Raw genomic sequence first — 20,836 nt, 5'->3', positions numbered from 1 at the left:
GCATGGAAAAATAATCAGTTTGATGAGTTGCTTGACAGTTTTTGTGTTTTTCAAAAAACTTTAAATGTATAGAGTTTATGTGTAAATACGAAATTCCCAACATAATGCCAGCTAAAACTTATAAATGATCTCTAATTCAGTTAGTAGCGGGCCAGTGAAGTAGCTAATGACCGTTCAAGTGCTGGGGTTCGTCGTCTTGTCTCCCTTCCCTTGACCAAATAAATAAAGCTACACATTTCCCCTCCCCTGGCTTTTGTTTTGGAGAGTCTTCATTTTCGACTATTGCTTGCCATAGTAATTTCTGTGTTTGGTGGTATGTGGGAACGTTTTCTGATTTGGAGGTCATGTACTTTTGATGGAATAACATGTGAAAAAATGATTCACATAGTTTTTGCGGTATTCTTAAACCCCAGTAAAAATCCTTTTTGACTGATCCCAGAACTACAGGTTGAACATGAAGCCAGAAAATGAAATGAAGACTTAGATTTATTCTGATCTTAGAAAACAGGGACATCTACTAGATGTTCTTCCCAAAGACTTTTGGAAGAAGGTACTGGTTTCAGATTTGCTTAGGGAGTTGTAAACCCTCTTAAGGGTTTGTCTTACCATGCGTTCATCAGTTTCATTGGACAGAAACTGATCTGCCCTTTGGGACTGGGCACAGCATATTTACCAAATGACATATCAAGAGTATATTGTTTGCTGTTGATAAAAACTGCCCCTAAAAAAGGTGTCTTAGAAAATAATCCCTTCCATAATTTAATATTTTGTTCCTTTATGGAACAAGTAAATATCAACAGTAATAAGGTTAATAATACTAGAGTAGCAACTCATTTGTTTGATATTAAAAAGGGATATATAAAATATTGCTGGTAATACATTCTATTTAAGAAACATTTAGCTTTTAAAGTGATAAATCTCTATACTAAAAACTATTTTGAGTGAAAATCTTCCTAAGATTTATTATACATTTCTTCTATGTTTTAATGGCAGAATCAGTGTGAAACCAGTTACTGTCTTGTACGGAAGATTATTTGAAGAACTGTCAGGGATTCTGCCTGAAAGTTTCAATCATAAATGACTTCCCACCACTCAGCTTTTCTGAGTTCCTGGGTCTGCTCTTGCTGAGAGACCTGTGCAGTCTATAGGCTTTTCCTCTGTCAACACTCTGTTGCTTTGACTCATTTGGGTTAGATTGTGTCTTTAATCTATTCTAGAATTTTGTGCATTGAGCTAGAAAAGTTGTTAGAATCACACCTAAAATAAAAATGTAAACAAATTGTAGGTAAAGGTGTATTTTTTTACTGTGTTTGACTGTCTCCTTCCCATCTCAACCCCTTGCTGTTTTGGTGCATGCATTCATTTCCTTTTTTAGAAAAAAGCTTTTGTCTACTTTTTCCTTGTATTTGGTGTTGCAGTCAGTAACTTAAATGAGTGTCACTGAGTTAACTTGGATAAATGATAATTTCCTTTTCAGAATATCAGAAATTTTCCTCCTCCATTTCCCTTTAAGAGAGATAGAAATGGAGAAACAATTAAACTTTGAATTCAAACTATTACTTTGTTTTATTAGCTATTTCATTATAGACTTTTTAATTTTTTTTTGAGAAAGGGTCTTGCTTTGTTGCCCAGGCTGAAGTATAGTGGCGCCATCATAGCTCACTGCAGTATGGGTTTATTTTAAACAGTATCATCTTGGGTATCCATTTGACTACATACTCATTTTAAAAACTTAATTATTGGGTAAAATTATCTGGTATACATGTACTGAATAAAAATGTTGGATGAATGAAAAATTGAATTATATTTGTTTAACCTTGCTGTTTTCCAGTTAATGAGGAAAAATACAAGAGACTGGTATCAGCTACAGAATGTTCAAGAGGACATAAGACAAGAACCCAGTTTTACTGAAGATTTAGCATTCCTTTTACAAAAAAAAATTAAATTTAATTCTTAGAGGCAATAAGTAGCAAAGGCAGAAAATTCTTAGTCATTAGCTACTATAGTTCCATATTTGGAGTATGTGGATATTTTGGAAGTTAGTATTTTTGTTAAACTTAGTGTTATACACAAATGGGTTTGTATGCATATGTCTGTATATATAGAAATAAGGGTTCTTTTTTGGATACAGTGTTAGAAAATAAGTCTTTCTGTTTATAAAAATGTAGTGAATTAGACATACAAAACTGTTACTGAATCTGTGGCACTTCCTGACCTCACAGAAGCTTACTTTCATAAATCTTTTTTTTCTTTAAATTTTATTAGTGGTTTAATTAGTATTTTTTTATATGCTAACAACACATAAAAATTTTGAAAATCGCCATTTCCCTCTACCAACGTTGCAGACATTTTCACCCAGTCTTCCCCTCCCATGCCTGTGTTTCAGGTAATGATACCTATTTGAAGTTGATTTAATCTGCAACAATAGGATCTATGCCCAGCAAGTATTTTTATTTAATAAATAAATTATGTTTTTATATACCCAGCTTTCATATAGATCACGTTAGAAACAAAGTTGATGGCCATTTGTCATTTGGTAAGCATACTTTTATGCATTTACCATATTATTTACAACTCTGGTTCTGATGGATCCATTAATATTTAAAGAATGTCACAAAAAGGAAATACTTGACTTTTTAAGAATGGCCTAGCACTTTGAGAGGCCAAGGTGGGTGGATCACTTAAGGGCAGGGGTTCAAGACCAGCCTGACCAATATGGTAAAACCCTGTCTCTACTAAAAATACAAAAATTAGCATGGTGGCAGGTGCCTGTAATGCCAGTTACTCAGGAGGCTGAGGCAGGAGAATCCCTTGAACCTGGAAAGCAGAGGTTGCAGTGAGCCGAGATCATGCTAGTGCACTTCAGCCTGGGTGACAGAGGGAGACTAAGTTTAAAAAAAAAATTTAGTCTTATTTAGTCATCGGAACTCTATATACTTTGATGTAGGCATGTAGATAAATATATGTATATGTTTGAATATACATATATATGCTCAGATGGATTTAGTTTTTATGGCCGCATTTGAAAAACTGATCTAGTGATGTATTTTTAAAAAATGTGTGTATCCTTTTAACAAGAAGAATTCCATTGTTTCTAGTTTCAAGTTCTAGATTAGAGCTAGTGGGGTTTTTTGAAATCGTGTAATTTGGCCCACTGATTAGAGATTAAGGAACTCAGAGCTGTGTAGATATGTTCCTAGTTCTACCCAACTTGTACTGGTGACTTTGGGAGAATCATTTCATGTTTCACTTATAAAAAAGATAATTATTCCTGTCCTTATCCCCGTTGGTTCTCACCCAGGAACTGCCCCTGAAGGGAACATGTGGAAATGTCTGGGGGTATTTTGTTTGTCCTAAGCCTTGGGAGCTCCTTGCCTTTGGGTCCAGGGGAAACCAGGGATGCCAGAAATCTTGCAATGTGAGGAACAGGTGCACAGGATGAAACATTGTCCTGTATAAACATCCAGAAATGCCCTCTGTAGAAATAGTGGCAGGACACAGTGAGGATCACCAGCAGCAGTGCACATGAAAGCGATTCCACCTGCTGCACAAATAGGAGACACCGCCCTGGTCTTCCATCATCTGTTTGATAAACTTTTCGTCTTCTCAGAAGGCATTTTGAGATATTATTTAACCTTTTTATTAATATTGATATAATATATTGTATTCCTTTTTATGGGAAATTTGAATATTATCTTTTTAAGGACAGTGTTGACTATTTTCTATTAATATAAAATGATTTTTGTTTATTTTTGGCTGTAAGAAGAATATTTACAAAAGAATATAAGGTATATTAAGCATATCAGATGTGATAAATGACACTTTAGGTGGACAGCAGTTTACAAAACTGTTTCCTGCAGTGAGACCAGTTGTGAATGAGCCTTTTCCTGTTTCCTTAGGCCTCAACAGATCTTGTAAAGGAGTAGGAACGGATTATACTGTTTCACTTTTCTGTCCTTCTCTCTCTGGCTAAGAATATGGAATGGTTTAGGGGGAGATATTTTCGTCTGTGGTAGTTAACAGAGTTTTTAAGATTCTGCAGAAATGAAATGGGACAGAGAAAAGGATTTGGCTACATTTCTATGTGATTTCATTAAGTTGTTGATGTGCTCTGCCTTTGGAAAGAGGTAATATTCAGGTCATTTTGATGAGTAACTTGGATGGAGTATACATGTTATTCTAAATCTTTAAAAACATTCAGGAGTTTATTTCTTTCACTACTTCAAAGTTAGTGTTGCATCTAAACAATCTTTTCTGTTTTCAAAAATATTTTATGTAACATGTTTTGAGAATTTAACTGAAAACTATTTTTGAAATGGTCTATCATTGTGCATAATCCCAAATTATTGGAGAAATAATTGTGAGAAGAGGTGTTCAGTAAAGTGTTTTCTTCTTATGACATCTTACATTTATTTCTAAACAGAGACAAAGCACGGAGGACACAAGAATGGGAGGAAAGGAGGACCCTCGGGAACTTCTTTCTTCACGTGGTTTATGGTGATTGCATTGCTGGGCGTCTGGACATCTGTAGCTGTCGTTTGGTTTGATCTTGTTGACTATGAGGAAGTTCTAGGTAAGAATTTTGATATCCTTATGTGAATTTGTGAGGGAGTAAGTGACATCTCTTAGTAGTCTTGAATATTTGTTATCATCTTTTTGGTACTGGTAATTTCTATAGCCTTTCAGTGGTTCTCAGTAGAGTGCAGCTGAAAGGGGATATGAAGAGGGTTACCTTGGAGTACTGTCTTTTGAACTTTTTTAAACATGACCTGTAGGTTTTTGAAAAAAGGCTTTATATTGTATGCCTGTCACACAGGGAGAGGTTTTATCAAACAGTACTCATTCTCACTATTTGCAGTACTTTTTGATTTCTATTCAATTTTGTTACATTATAAATTTTAAAAATACTTGATCATGAGCCACTACATTTATTTAAGGACTTGCTAATGGATCATAACCACACAATATGCAAAACCCTTCCTTAGAGAGGGTTTTCGAAGTATATCCTTCTGTGTCTCTGTTGGGATGGGGTGAGTATGTGTGCACACATATAGGTACTGGATGGGTGTGCTGAGATAGGCATTTGCAGATATGATTGTGTGTGTGTAAGTGTGATCTGTGTGCTGTTCTGAGGAAGTTGCTGTGGTCATTCTGATAGTGTCCTTTCTCCACCTTTTTCCTTTTCTCTCCTGTAATCACTGCAGTTTTTCACGATTTTTTATATTAATGATTCTTTATTATTTTGAGAGTCACATTCTCCTTAACTTCCCCAAAAATCTTTTTTTTAACTGAAATAAAATTCAGTATTTTATATATTTGAATGTGTACAATTCAGGTTTTTTTCTTTTTTTTTTTACTATATTCATCATTTTATGTACCCATTAGCATTATCTAATTCCAGATTATTTCTGTTACCTCCTTCCCCTAAATACCCAAACTCTTCCTCTTTCCCTCTCCTGGGAAACACTAATCTACTTTCTGTGTCTGTGGTTTTGTTTATTCTGGACATTTCATATAATAGAACCATACATTATATGGTCTTTTGTATCTGCCTTTTTGCACTTAGCGTAATGTTTTTAAGGTTCAGTACTTCATTTTATGGCTGCATAATATTCCATCATATGGACACACCACATTTTGCTTATCTGTTTATCAGTGATGGACATTTGGGTTGTTTCCACTCTTTGGCTATTGTGAATAATGGCCCTCCTCTTTAGTAATCCAGTGAAAGATGTGGACCTGTCACTGGAAAAAATACACACTTGTCTCTCTATACAATGTTGCATGGGTGATCTCCCCTTGCATTGGCCCTCCTGTGCTTCTGCTCTACTTGTCAGATTATAGACATCTTTTTGGGGAGAAAGAGCAAACAAATTTTTGGCCGTAGGAATAACAAAATATGCTTATCTGTAATCTGTCTTTCATTGAAGTTTTACATTTTCATTACTTTAAAGAAAGAGTCTCTGGATAGATTGACAGACCAACTGAGGGAGAATTTTAGTTTGGAGACAAATTTCTGAGTAGATCTATGCTTTGACTGACTTACAGTGATATGTTGTTAGGGAACGTATCTTAAAAGAGGACACTTTAAATATTTGTACTTTTAAGCACAAATAACAATTTTCATGTTTTTACATACATGCAGCCAAAGCAAAGGACTTCCGTTATAACTTATCAGAGGTGCTTCAAGGTAGGCTATTGGAGTTGCATTTCAAGTCTATGTGTGTTAGTCTCTAACGGCTCATCCTTTTTGTACTAATTTAGTTATTACCTACATCAGAATATAAGCAATAGCACCAATTTCCCATTATGGGTTTGTCAGAAAGGATAGTATTTTCTGTCTTTTACTGTTTCTTGAGTTCTGTACTCTGCATAGCCTTGATTAGTACTTTTTGTTTTCTTAGCAGTTGAAATAACATCCTTATCTCTTCCTTCATCATTATCATTTTAAATGTGTATGTGTTTGCTAAGTCAGACTTCTGTATAGCAAGTTAACCATTTTGCTAAGTAGAGCAAGGGCTCTGGGGAGATAAAGATTGATCAGAGCTACTCTGAACCAAAATTTCTGCCTGCCCTTCTGTAATTTTTTAATGTACTTTGTGTTAAAGAAATGATAACAATGCTGCCAACTGTTGTTTTTTTTAGTACTAATGCTGTATTTGAAAATGCTGTTTAAAAAATTGCTGTACATTAACATTATTGTGTTTCTCCACTGTCATTGTCCAGTAATGAATTAGAATCATGTGGATTTTAGGATGCTTTTTTAGGGAGTTGAATGTATTTGACTTTTTGAAATGCTAAACAAAATAACAGTGTTCCATATGATAAAGCACTAAAGCCTAAAAACATTTTCTGTTCATGAGGAGGAAAGGTTTTGGTAGTATTGTCTCCTCAGCATATCTGTTTTAAGCCCTTTTTTTCTTAGTATAAATGGCCTGTGCTAATTAAGTAGAATAATCCTAAATTTTCCTTTATAATTTCTGAAGCCTCCCATTTTACATACTTTATTTCCAGAATGGTCTTTTATTTTTAAAGGTTAATTCATGATATTTCTGTTATAAATCATGATTGTAAAATATAAAATTAATGATTTTTTAATTTTTAGTACTTAGATTCTATGTTAATTTATTTACATTTAGTCTTTATTTGAGGCTTGGTTGTTTCTTTTGCTTCAGATATTGATAGTGTGATGAAATTTCATGCTTTAGAAATATTAAATTTCAAGTAACTTAGGAATGCATCAGTATTATTTCATATATGCTAAAAACTTTACCAAAAATATTTTTAGCAGTTTAATAAAAACTATTCTGGGGGCCGGGCGCGGTGGCTCAAGCCTGTAATCCCAGCACTTTGGGAGGCCGAGACGGGTGGATCACGAGGTCAGATCGAGACCATCCTGGCTAACACGGTGGAACCCCGTCTCTACTAAAAAATACAAAAAAACTAGCCGGGCGAGGTGGCGGGCGCCTGTAATCCCAGCTACTCGGGAGGCGGAGGCAGGAGAATGGCGTGAACCCGGGAGGCAGAGCTTGCGGTGAGCTGCGATCCAGCCACTGCACGCCAGCCTGGGTGACAGAGCGAGACTCCGTCTCAAAAAAAAAAAAAAAAAAATTATTCTGGAGTAATTAGATCAGAATATGTTGTTCAGTCTTTAAAGGAAATGCTATGTCAGTTTTATTTCATAGAATTTGCTAGCTGAACATTTCCTGACTCTCTTAACTGAATTGCTCACTATTTTTAGGTAAGATATTCATTTGACACTGCTTTGCAGGATTAAAAGAGCAAAGAATTGCATTAATTGGTAACATTTATGACTGAGTTGCAGGACTTCACTAAGTTGTAATACTGTATTAAATTTCTTTTCTTTTTTGTTCCATATCCATCATTTCTCCCCTGTTGTAGGAAAACTAGGAATCTATGATGCTGATGGTGATGGAGATTTTGATGTGGATGATGCCAAAGTTTTATTAGGCAAGTACACATTTTATGTTTTTTGTTAATGGTGATAAAATGCTGGAAACAAATATTTTTGCTTTAATAATATCTATCTCAATAGTATATATCTTACAGAAGATTTTTTCCCCTTAAATCATATATTTCATTGCTGTTAAAAGTTTAAATGGCTTATTTTTCTGCAGACTCTTTCATTTCAATTTACTTTTATCAGTGAATAAGTGTATATCTCTTAAACATATATATTTTGATAAGTATAATAATTTCATGTGTGTTTTCAGATTTAAAGTACTTCTTATTCTGAACTTAGAATTTGAATAGCTAGTATCCTAGTCTATTTTTAGATATGGTAATTATAGATATTCTTCATTAACATTAGACATTCACTTCCATTTCAAAATGTAAATTTCTACAGGCTTACGTAAATTAATTTTGAAATAAAAGTGATAATAAACATCTTAAAATGTCCCATGCTTATTTTAACGGTAGCGCTAAAATATGAACTCCTGGTCTTTTGACCCAGTGTCTTTATTTTGGAAGTCTTGGACCCTTCTCTTTCACTATCAGAATTACCTGTCTTTATCAGAGATGTTTCTTGTAATAAATAACATTGTGGTGTTCCCTCATTTATTTTAAAGTGCTGTCTTGCTGGAAAGAATGGTGTTAATTTTAACATGCAAATTTTGTATAATCTGGCCTGTTGAGACTTCCTTTGCTTTTGTATGTAGCATAATATATGTTAAAACTTTTTATATTAGAGTCTTTAGAAAAATAATGGATATGGCATGATATTATACACTAAGCTTATAAAATAATGACCCAAAGAAATTCTTCTTAGTTATACTGTTTTGTGTATGTTTTTTAGAAATGAAAACACAGTAGGATGCCACATCTGTAACCAATGAAACTGCTTTTAGTAGATTAAATCCACCTGCTTATGAAATAGAGAAAGTTCTATGAAAATAGAGTTTTAGTTGTGATTAAAGATAGTAAACCTTCCTAATTTTGACCTGTTAGGTTTTTTTTTTTTTTTTTCTGCCCATTGGGAATTAATGTTTGCTGCAAACTTACCATGAAATTTATTTTCTTGTCTTAACTTTAATGAAATTTTCAATGTAGTCCTGTCATTGTGTATCTAAATTTGAGTTTCTGTAAATATATTGAATCCTCAGATGACTATAATCCTGGGCATGTAAAAGAAACAAAATTATATAGAACTTATCAGAATGATGTTAATTTGCTTGCCTATAAATGGTTTATCACTTCATTATATTGCTTTAAATGACAAATTCTGAATAGCCAAGCTCTTTATTTTAAAGATAAAATAAAATGTGGGTCAAGTTCCCTTATTTTTAGAAATAATATTACTCTCATCTACTGTATTTTATTGATTTTTATTTGTTTGCTTTTGCTTAAAACCAGCCATCTGGTCTGTCAGGAAATGTCAGCCATTAGAAATTAAAATGTGGTATTTCTTTGATAAAACACACTGATTTCTATAGCAAACTATTACCTTAACTTGATTTTTAGTGTATTTGAGATTTCAAAAGGTCATCCCCTTTAAGGTTTTTAACCTACCATTAAGAAGCTAATTAATTGTAACTTTGAATATTGCTGTTTGCAGGGATAGTGTAAGGAACTCGTAAATTGTGCCATTTATAAGAATTATACACTTGGAGGTGGAACTAAATTTGGTGAATATCAAGGTTTATTTTGGTAACTTTACTAATAAATGCATAAAGACAGATCAAATAAAGCTACATAAATACTTTTTTACTCTTCCCGTACTAGTTTGCAGTTGGCTTGTAGCTTCAGTACAGATGAAACAAACCAAAGGTGAAATGTTAGGCTTACTTATCACCTTTAATCTTATTTCTATGGCGTTTGAGTTCTCTGCAGGAAATGCAACCTTAACTTGAATTGAGTTTTATGACTAAAGTTCTTTTCTGGTTTGTAAGATCATTATAGTTTAGCGGTGCCTCTGTTACTGGAAGGTTACTGCAAAGACAGCCTGGTGAAATTGTTGGGAGTACAGAGGCTTTAATGGGTTCTGTGTGGTCAGGTAGAGGTTATGGGGAGAGCACTACAGTGAGCATATACCCAAAATGAAGCCAGACTTCCAAGGTACATTCTCACTGGAGAGGCAGCTTAACGGTAAAATTTAAGCTTTAAGGGTTTAGGTTTTAGATTAAGGCCCAGGAGATCCAAGGGGAGGGAGGAAGGTAGGAAATCAGAGATTAGAGGAGCTGTTGGCATCGCAGGTATAGTAATAATTGAGATATGTTAATCTTTCATAGACTGTGCATTTATTTCATATCTTTTTTTCTAGATTCTTAAGTCCGCATATATCTAAATCTTATAAATTTGGGGAAATGTATACATTCACATGGTACATTTCACTCAATTTTAGGGTGTGGCTTTTCTTGTGAAATAGAGAGAATTAAACATATGTGAGTAAATCAAGACCACTAACCATCATTAATTTTATTATTTGATTATTTCTGGCCAAGGCCCATTTGATTATTTGAAAGTGTACTAAGCCCACTTTTCTTCATTTACATAGCTTCTTATTAACTAAATTAACTAAAATGTAGGTATCTTTGGTTGTAGTTCAGATTATTGAAAACTACCTTGTTTGAAAATATATTCTTTAAAAACTTATTTTCCAAATAAAATCAACAGGAAAATGACCCAAGGACTAAATGACGTGAGGACTAAATCCTTAGAGTGACACTACCTAAGGATCATGTGGTTGTCCTTTTGTCCTATGGCTAGCACCTAGCTGGCATCGTATCAGGTATGGCTGGAAAGCAAAAGAAAAGCCAGTCAGCACTTGCTACATCCTGGAAAAACATTTGTAGACTGATAGATGCATGAGTGAGTTGATGGGAGGAGAAGACCAGACCTTGCCAAGCCAAAGGCATTCCATTTGGTTGAGCCTTGTTCTTAGAGGTTCAGAAGGAGTCACATACCCAGAATATATATTTTTCTCTTTGGACTAGTACTTTTGTCTTGAGAACCAGAGGAAAGTTGCTTTGCTGGGTAAACAGTTTTGTTCAAATGCTTTTGCATATTTGTTGCATATGGTCACCTGTCATACTAAAGGATGGAAAAGTTTTATATTTTACATGTAATACTCGGAAGTACTTATAATATATTGGCAAATGGAGAAAAATAAAGATGTTTATACTAAATATGCAGCTATAATGTTTTAAGGCAGGAAGAAGAAACAGTGTTATTCCCACAGAGACTTAGTTGGGAATATAGATCTTTGTTCACAGCATTTGTCTACTGCTAAATTGAGTGAAAACATGCTAGGCTTGTCAAAAAGTAATTTAAATACCAACTGCGATTTGCATTTTTTCTTACCAAAAACATGAAGAATGACATAATATAGTTCTTTTGAGTAAAGTAGAGAAAATTCACTGTAATCTTTAAAACTTTTAAACTAGTTGTTGTCTTATCCTTTATCTGCCAATTTTGATTGCTGGTAGTTATAGTACATGGAGAAATTGTGTGTTGCCAAAGACTTAAATGACCGAATTAGGTGGTTACAACCAGAAAAGCTCAGTGGTCATGGATGTTCACATTTCTTATAGCCAGAATACCCTACCCTATTATTCCTCCTCAGAATTATGGGCTTGGTATACAGCTTGGTAGTACTGTCAGATTCTGATACCTACTGGAGCTAAGAAACCTTTGCTACCCAGAGCCAGTTCTTCACAGGAAAAAAAACAAATGATAAAAACAATATATACTTTGATTTATTTCTATCCTAAGGGCCTGTTTTGGGTCCAATACTTAAAAATGACAGTTGAAAGGGGTCTTAGCAATAGAAGCTAATTTCACAGGCCTATAGGGAGAGGAGTTTGGAATGTTCCTATTGCAAGTGACCAGCTAAGGCCTTGATCAAATTTCATATCGGTAGGCAAAGTGAATTATTATTAATAGCTGACTGTTGTCATTGGCCAGAATTACAGGACCGTGAGTCAATTGCCAGAGTTTTATAGAGCTACCACATTTAATAGTGTTAAAATTTAAGTGTTAAAATTATCTGAGTTACATAATTTCAGTGTACTTATGCCCATCTGTGGATGCTATAAATGGTAATACTGCTAATTATATTAACTCCAGAATTTCCTAACTTAACTCCAGGTCTTAAGTGGGGTGCTGGTGTGGGGAGGGGAGAAGTTTGAGGAAATAAGCCTTTCTAGTTTGAATGAATGAATGAATGAATGTGTGTATAATCAACTCTCGATAAAATCTGGTTGGTAAATGAGCAAATCTGGGGGTTGTCAGAGTATATATCTTTTTTTCTCTGATACTGCTTTTATTCACTCTTCCTTTTACAGTCAACTGATTTTCCATTACTGTCTATTGATTTTTGACTGATAAAATTTTGTCTTTCACCGCAACACTCTAATGAGAGAAAGGCAAACCTAGGTAGGGGCTGGTAGGAGTGGTAAGGATTGGTCAAATTGTGGCTTTCTTTTGACATGTGATTGAGAGTTGATTGTAAGGTGTGCATTGTAATGGACTTCTTTATTTTCCAAATACCGTTTCTGTAAACCTCTCTGACCATGATGCACATCGCTTTTGAGATCGCCCTTCCTCCACTTCTTTTTTCCACCTAACTGCTCTCCTTATTTTCTCTCTCTCTTCCTTTATTCTTATGTAGGCCTGACCAAAGATGGCAGTAATGAAAATATTGATTCTCTTGAGGAAGTCCTTAATATTTTAGCAGAGGAAAGTTCAGATTGGTTTTATGGTTTCCTCTCATTTCTCTATGATATAATGACTCCCTTTGAAATGCTAGAAGAAGAAGAAGAAGAAAGCGAAACCACAGATGGTGTTGATGGTACGTCACAGAATGAAGGGGTTCAGGGAAAGACTTGTGTCATACTGGATTTACATAACCAGTAGCTTTGATTCAGGGACTGAAGTCATTGGCAAATGAACACCCGAAGCAGCCTCCTTTTTCTTTTCTTTCCTTTGCTTATGCAGGGCTTAATGTGCAGTGGGGCGGTTGTGATCTTACCGTGCAAGTCAACCATGTGATCTTGCCCAGTACAGCTACTAGCTAGTCCCTTGCTCGCTCAGCTCCCCCAACTTCTATTGAAGAAAATGGTACTCCTCATTCTTGTAGTCAACTACAAAGTACAGAGAAAATGATGTTCTTGGTGGTATAATTGGTTTCTGTATCGTTTTGTTTCAACTCATGTATTCACTGAACTAAATTGGAACACTTACAGCAGATTGTGTTGTGGTTAACCCTTGATGCTTGTCTTTCTAACACACTATTAATTAAGATGATTCTAATGGATTTCATTATAAAAATATTTCTGGCATGATTTTTAAGTTAAATGCTTCTCTGTTCTTTAACATGACTGATGTGTAAAATGATGGTTCTTTACTAAGCTGATATTTTTTATTGTAATTTGTTTAGGTTTGTGTCAGATAGGTTCCTATAAATTTCTATGTAAAATTCTGTGTTAATGGTGCTTTTAAAATAATTTTAAAATAACCCCATGTTTTTGCCTTAGAGTAAGTTAACTTACTGTTTTCAGATAGTAGCATGACATATTTCTGTCTATGAAAGCAAAATTTATTTTCAATTTTATTTCCAAATATACATCCAGAGAAAGTAATTTGTATTTTTTTTTAAAGTAGGCATATTACACATGAGGGAATATGTGAATATGTATCTTAATGTTGTACATATTAAAATTATTCATCCTAAATAAGTCTTTTTCCATTTTTTCTTTCATTGACTTATTAATTGGATATTGATTTTGGCTTAGATATGATGAGATTTTTAGAATTATAAACTTATTGAAGTGGTAATTCCATTTAGGGCAGTAAACTTTTCCCTTTAGAAAACCTTAAAAACATATTTGAATCGATTTCTTGAAAAATGAGTTTGCTTCAGTAATAACAAAAACAATTGTATCAGCTATATACAAAATGCATTTCTTAAAATGAGATTTCATCAGTTTCCCCTCAAGCAAAGCTCTTCTAGCGATAAGGAAGATAAGCAAAGGGATGTTATTTTTTGAAGGAGTGATGTTCCATGGTTTTAAATCTCTTCCAGCTTCTCTAAGATTTTGCTTAATGTTTGTCAGAGAGCTAAAAATTTGAAAATGTTTGCACTTCTTCACATTTTATTTAACTATAATTTCTACTTTTCAAATATTTCTTGTCTTCTATATCTAATCAAATTACTTTCAGTAAGTGTATCATTCATCCATTTATTCTGAGGGTACTATGACAAATTTAAATTGTTAGAAATTACTCTTGTAGGCTGTCATAATAATAGACTGAAAGTAGCAGCCTCAAGTCAGCACAGGACATCCATCCCCTCTGCCCACCATTTACCTGTGTCAGGGAAGACTGTCCAATTTGCTAATATTATTAAAAAGCAAACATTCTATAGCGACTTTTAGATGTGGATATACACACTGGACAAATAATCTCTTAAAGTTTAAATGGCTATTAAAGCTCTAGTTTGTCTTGCTCTCGCTAATGGGCAAATATGTTTTATTCTGTTAATGCTTCTGATAGTCTGTTAAAGCTTCTGTTTTCAAATATTCAAGGACTTCAGTTAAGCTGTCACTTAGTAGCATGTTCTCCAGCAAATGAGTATCATTCAGTAATGTTCCTTCTGAAAATGTATTCAGTCTTTTTGTTTATTGTGTCTTCTGCTTTTATACTTGGGTAATATGAAATATCAAAGTTTATTAGGTTTAAATTCTAAAGGAATCTTCAGCCCCACTCAATGAAATTCACCTAGCCAAATTTCCAGGATATACTTTTTAAAGCAATCTTATTTGTTAACATGTCATTACTACTAACACTAGAAGATATTTGATTAATTGATAAGAAGTAAATAATTAAATTTTGTGTTAAAAATGTTCGAAATTATTAATTTTTCATCACTTTGTCATACTAATTCATATTTTATGTACAGAAATTAATTATGCTTTATTTTTATAAGTGAAAAACAAGAATGTGGGATAAAAATTTGCTACTTATTTTGTACCACCTCTCGTTAGTTCCTCTGAAAGGCTCTGATGAAAATGACACCCAGGTAGCTGACGAACCCCTGACTTCTGTGACTTCCGTCAACATGTGCCTAAGGCTTGTATGTGTGTGTAAGATACAATAAAAGTATTTGCAAAACTGTGCTATAAAGTATCTTGAAGCAGATCAAAATTACTTCACCTTAGTTTGATTTATTATATATTGCTATAATTCTTTATTTTCTAAGGGTGTATTTTCTAACTTTCTGTTTCATAATATAAGTCTTGCTCATGTCTTTTAAACTTAAGAACTAAATTAAGGCAAAATCGTATCCCATTAATTTGAATATTTATATAGTTAGGGAATTTTAAGTTATACTGTATTTACTTTACCTTTTCAGTTTTGAGCAACCAAAGAAACTCTGTGGAACAGGCTCCGTGTTGAGATACAGTGTTGTCTCCTCGGAGTCACTGTTCTGGCTTCTCCGGATGCGCTGATGTTTGTCCGATTGCAAAGGTGCTGGGTTCTCCGGAGTTTGGCACAAAAACAAGACAGCAGCACTCTTGGGATTCTTTTCAGCCCTTTAGCTTCCTTCAGCCTGCCTTGCTTTGGGGCATGAGTGGTGGGTATAAGTCAGTTGGTGAAGTGTCTTCTGGGTGCCAATTTTACCCAGTCCTGAGGTCTGGCTGTCAGCCTGCTGCCCTGGGGATCCTGCACACACCTCAGTGCTGAGGACATATAGAATAGTGGGCTGTCCTGCTTTTTCATCTTGTCCTTGGTTCTTTCTTTTTAGAAATTACCTCCCTGTCTTATAGAACTGTATCCAGACAGGAAGGAAGGACTATTTTCTGTTTGAATTGTTTTTATTTACAGTAAGATAGAGCAGATTGTTTGTCTACCCTGATGTTTTTGACTTAGGAGCATTATCAAAAAATCAGATCTAGCATAGCCAGTTTTTTTTTTTTTTTTTTTTTTGAGACGGAGTCTCGCTCTGTCACCCAGGCTGGACTGCAGTGGCCGGATCTCAGCTCACTGCAAGCTCCGCCTCCCGGGTTCACGCCATTCTCCGGCCTCAGCCTCCCGAGTAGCTGGGACTACAGGCGCCCGCCACCTCGCCCGGCTAGTTTTTTGTATTTCTTAATAGAGACGGGGTTTCACCGTGTTAGCCAGGATGGTCTCGATCTCCTGACCTCGTGATCCGCCCGACTCGGCCTCCCAAAGTGCTGGGATTACAGGCTTGAGCCACCGCGCCCGGCCTGCCAGTTATTCTTAATTTCATCACCTGGCAGTTTACTTGTTGGGAATTGATGCTTCAAGACTCTTTCTAGATAATTTGTTGGGCTAGCTCCTTAAGTCTATAAAACATATAAGAAATTTTCTGTGATTTGGCATGGAATCTTTGATTACAATGCATATTTGGAATACTTAAAGAAACTCAGTGACCCAGACTTTATTTTCATAAGTTAAATGATGGAACCAGTATGCAGAATTCACTGCCTTTGTTATTGGTTGAGATGACCCTGTAATACTTAGGAGTTAGATATCAAGTAGTTTGTGGACTCCTTGAATCTAGGAACCAGATCTTAGGTTTTATTTGAATTCCCCTTCAATGCTAAGCCCCGCATATGATATTCATTAATATCATATGAATAATGTCATACGCTGGTGTGGATCCCGGTGGGTGAGGAGTTACTACTCATTGCATAATAAAATACTGAGTTGTGTTTTTGTTTTTTTTTTTTTAAAAAAAAACGGTTTAACTGGTAAAATTATTGGACATATTTTTTGCAATAGAAATGACATTTTGAGTTTCTGTAACAAACTGACTTATGCTAACAAAAGTCTTCAGGTGACCTTTCCAATCTCCAATTTGTATTTGAATCTGCATTTTACCTTTTTTCTCTGTCTCTGGTTGTAATCCCTTTCTGTTTATTTAGTCTTTCAGTTATGTTCTGATCCTCTGTTCCCCACTTATTGTAGAGGGTTGGTGGGTTTGTAGCTGCTGCTGCTGCTGCTGCTTCTTTTAATCTGTACTATATTATTATATCTGTTTAAAAATAAAAAAGAAATTGGTGTAGGGTCCTGACATGCATTTTACCAAGAGTAGACATCCATTCTAGAGGAACAGTCTGCCTCACTAACAGGACAGTTACTCAGACATTTAGGGCCTCTTTTTGCTATGTGTCGTCAATGTTGAAATGATTGTGATGTTCCATTATGGGACAGAGGAAGATGAGAAGGCTCTAGGTGACTCACAGGTCTCACCAGAAATGGTGGGAGTGGCTGAAATGGCCTGAGTATGAAGCGATATCCAGACCAATTCTAGAGCTGACTGTCTGAAAGTCTGAAGTAGCTACTTGTGTGTCTGTAATGCAGCCGGTCTTCTAAAATCATGTCTATTGCATGTGGTGTAACCACAGATCTATCCATTGGCTCAAACATTTTATTTCATAGAGAACATTTGATTTTGAAAATGTGGAATAGTGGCCTGAGGCAGTTGCCAAAATAGCATAAATTTCCTTTAGGCAACTCTCTTATGTTCTAAGGGAAGAATGTAAGACCTTTTTTCTGATTTCTGTATAGGAATTCCCAAATAGTTGCCAGAGCTATTAAGTATCATCACTTTAAATACTTACATCAAAATAAGCATAAAAGGATGAAAAGAAAGTAAACAGCATGGCAGTTATTTTTCAACATGTATTTTAAGCACATCCTAATGCGTCTTTGATTATTTCTTAAATTGAAATATATTCTATTAATTAAAAACAACTTTTGTCTGAATGGATTAAGAAATACCAAGATGTTTCCATTTTTGCTCGAATTGATAGAATTTTCTTCATACTACTTGGAAACTATTTTTGAAGAGCCTTTGTGTTGTCATGAATTTTATTGATTAGTGGAATGTTCCTTTGTTTCTTTTTTTTCCCTAGACATTAGCTATGGTAGTAAAGATAGAAAAGGAGAAAAGTAGGACATGCTTGTGGCATTTTGGCACTGTAGGGAGAATCTACATCAACCATAGTTACAAACGGTAAGAATTTAATTTTGTCAAGAATTAGGAAGAATAGAAAGGTGGGCCTTATGTACCTGCCTTGTGGTTTCCCCTTAAGTCCACTACCTAATGCCCACAAACTAATATTTTTTTCGCCTCTACATGCTGTCACTGATCTTGGATTACCAATGACCCCTTTCTCCATTACTGCATTTGCCATTGTTGCTGGGGGGGAAAAAATCTGTTATAAAGTTGCCTGTACTGAGCCTCCGTCAGGGACATGCTGCTCCGACAGTTTCCCTCATTAGCAGTCATTCTAAACCTTTTCCACACCCTTCCTTCTTCCAGAGTCCTTTTATTCCTCTGTAGAGATGATTTTGCTTTCTGCTTTTCTAAGATAATTAGTGTGGCTTCATTCCATTATTTTCTTCTCTCTTCCCTTTACAACGTTACTGTCTCAGGATTTTTTTGAGCTATTGTTTCTTCTCTCATTCACTCTTCGTTTTTTCAGACATTGCTTCCCTCTGGTTTCCAAAGCCAGCCCTTTCCCTTGAGCCTGTACCTCCTCCTGACCTCATCACCTCTCTCCTGTTATGAACTTAGCTTCTTTTTCTTACGTACATGCCTGCGTTTCCTCGACCTTCCAAACAAAACCCGGATAAAATTCTTCAAACTCTTTTTCCTTTTCTGTCCCCCTCAGAATCTAGGGAAATTCCATATATGATCAGTTTTCTTCTAAGGAAATAAAGAAGGCTGATGTGAGCACCCTAGGATTTTGGTCACCTTTCCTTCCACATACGTTTTCTCATCATTGTGGCATGACTGCCTTCTCTACTGCTTATAAAACTGTATTCTGAAGAACCTTAAAGGATGTTTAGTAACCAACATAATAAAATAGTGTCCTCATCCTAAACTTTTGTTCATTCCTTCCTTCCTAAAACTGATCATTTCACTTTAAAAAAAAAAAAAAACACACATTTTCTTTTTTAAAAAAATTTAATTTCATTTTATTTTAAATTCCAGGCTACAAATTTTTTTTTTTTTTTTTTTTTTTTTTTTTTGAGGGAGTTTCCCTCTTGTTGCCCAGACTGGAGTGCAATGGCACGGTCTCAGCTCACCACAGCCTCTTGCCTCCTGAGTTCAAGTGATTCTCCTGCTTCAGCCTCCCTAGTAGCTGGGATTACAGGCACCTGCCACCACGGCTAATTTTTGTATTTTTGGTAGAGATGGGGTTTCACCATGTTGGTCAGGCTGGTCTCGAACTCCTGGCCTCAGGTAATCTACCTGCCTCGGCCTCCCAAAATGCTGGGATTACAGGCGTGAGCCACTGCAGCCGGCAAAAAAAAAAAAATTTCTTGACTCTCTTTTTGTTTCATTATTACTTAGGGACTCCTTTATTAACTGTTTTTGGTGGTATGCTTTTTTCAGTCTATATGCTTTTCTTCAGAGACTGAACGTAATAATTGTTTAAATTATTAGCTTGGTCTTTGTTGTGTCAAAAATATTGAAAAATTATTGGCTATGTTTTTAAGTTCAGAAAAACATAAGATGATCCTTTGGAGTTTTGTATCGTGCATTGCACTTTGTTCATTTGTTCATTTGTATCACCATAAGGATTTATACCCAAACCAAAAAAGTTTAAAATAAAGTACAGCACTGTTTATTTTTATATGTTTCACTAATCTAATGCTAATCTAATATTTTGGTTTATTCATGACAGAAGTTAACTCTAGTCTTTTCATCCATGTAGCTCTTTTTACCTAGATCATAACAGCAGGGGTAGGGGGAGGGCAGTCTCGGTTTCCTCACTCTACTTTTCAATAGGAAAATCTGGATCTGCTGTGGGAGAACATGCAGGAGTCAGGAGGGGAACAGAGCGGTACTAGAAATCTATTTTAATGCTTTATGCTAACGTGTTTTACACATTGGATTCTACTCATATATTTAAAAGTGGGTATTACAAGAATAGTTTTGATATTTTATTCTGAAATAAACTTTAGTGGAGTGATTGGAAATAGCACTCAGTATTACTGGGTGATACACTGTTTTTGACAGTGTTTAGGAAAGAATCAAGTTTTAGCTGTGAAAAATAATTGTTAAACACATGGGACTAAGTACTGGTTGTGGTTATCTATGTATTTCATGTAAGTGGACAAATATAACCATAGTCACTTGTTTCCACTTTTATGTTGTCAACGGTAAGAGATACTAATACATTTTTGAAGAATATTGATATTTCAACCAAAATAAATTACCATTCTCAGATGGATGACCTCAATCGATAGATAGAAATTGCTATCAATAGTGAACGGGGAGGTTTGAACAATATAATAGTACAAACATCTCATACTGAAAGCAGAAGTTTTGAGAAACGTACAAAGTGGGTTTTACAATTTACAACTGGAAAAATGTCAGATGGCTTTGGGGACTTTCTTGTGACCACACCTTAGACCTTAGTTCTTTAGTGACAGGCTATGCCACCCTTCCTGAGGAGATGAACACTAAACATTGCATCTCCAACCCTAATGTGCCTAAGAAATGTACTGGCAACTTGGATTGGAACTTTACAAAGTTTGCCAATACATAGCATAAACCAGCCTTTATGTGACTTAGAGACAGAATTGGGAAGATCAGTTCATTGGGATGCTAAGTACGGCCTGGTTCGAATAAGAGTTAGAGGTATTTTGTTAGAGACTCAAAAATAAATCCATTATCAGAACTTTCATTTGCCAAGAGAGGAAACAGAAAGTTATTGCAAAGTTTTTAGAGTGAAAAGTGTAATATGTATATACATAATACTGTCATTCTTACTTGCTCGTATAATTTTTTAAAAGACAATTCGAACTGATGGAAGAGCAGTGATTGTTCAAA

At 35.1% G+C, this 20,836-nt stretch overlaps 1 protein-coding gene across 22 annotated transcripts in view; it reads left to right on the top strand.

The window, feature by feature from the left end:
- ASPH (aspartate beta-hydroxylase) overlaps window positions 1–20,836 on the top strand; it is a 220,937-nt gene that overhangs the window by 35,401 nt on the left and 164,700 nt on the right. For 14 of the 22 annotated variants that reach the window (XM_031669576.1, XM_009213093.2, XM_031669574.1 and 11 more), the window contains exons 2-4: window positions 4,424–4,573; window positions 6,146–6,190; window positions 7,903–7,971. In XM_031669576.1, coding sequence (XP_031525436.1) covers window positions 4,424–4,573; window positions 6,146–6,190; window positions 7,903–7,971 — 264 coding nt within the window. Of the gene's footprint in view, window positions 1–4,423; window positions 4,574–6,145; window positions 6,191–7,902; window positions 7,972–12,631; window positions 15,133–20,836 lie in introns of those variants that run through there. The other 8 variants (XM_031669577.1, XM_003902799.3, XM_009213094.2 and 5 more) reach the window with 2 other exon arrangements.

This window comes from Papio anubis, chromosome 8 (assembly GCF_008728515.1).
Source record: "Papio anubis isolate 15944 chromosome 8, Panubis1.0, whole genome shotgun sequence".
Lineage (NCBI taxonomy): Eukaryota > Metazoa > Chordata > Mammalia > Primates > Cercopithecidae > Papio > Papio anubis.
This window is presented reverse-complemented; position numbering and strand designations above follow the sequence as displayed.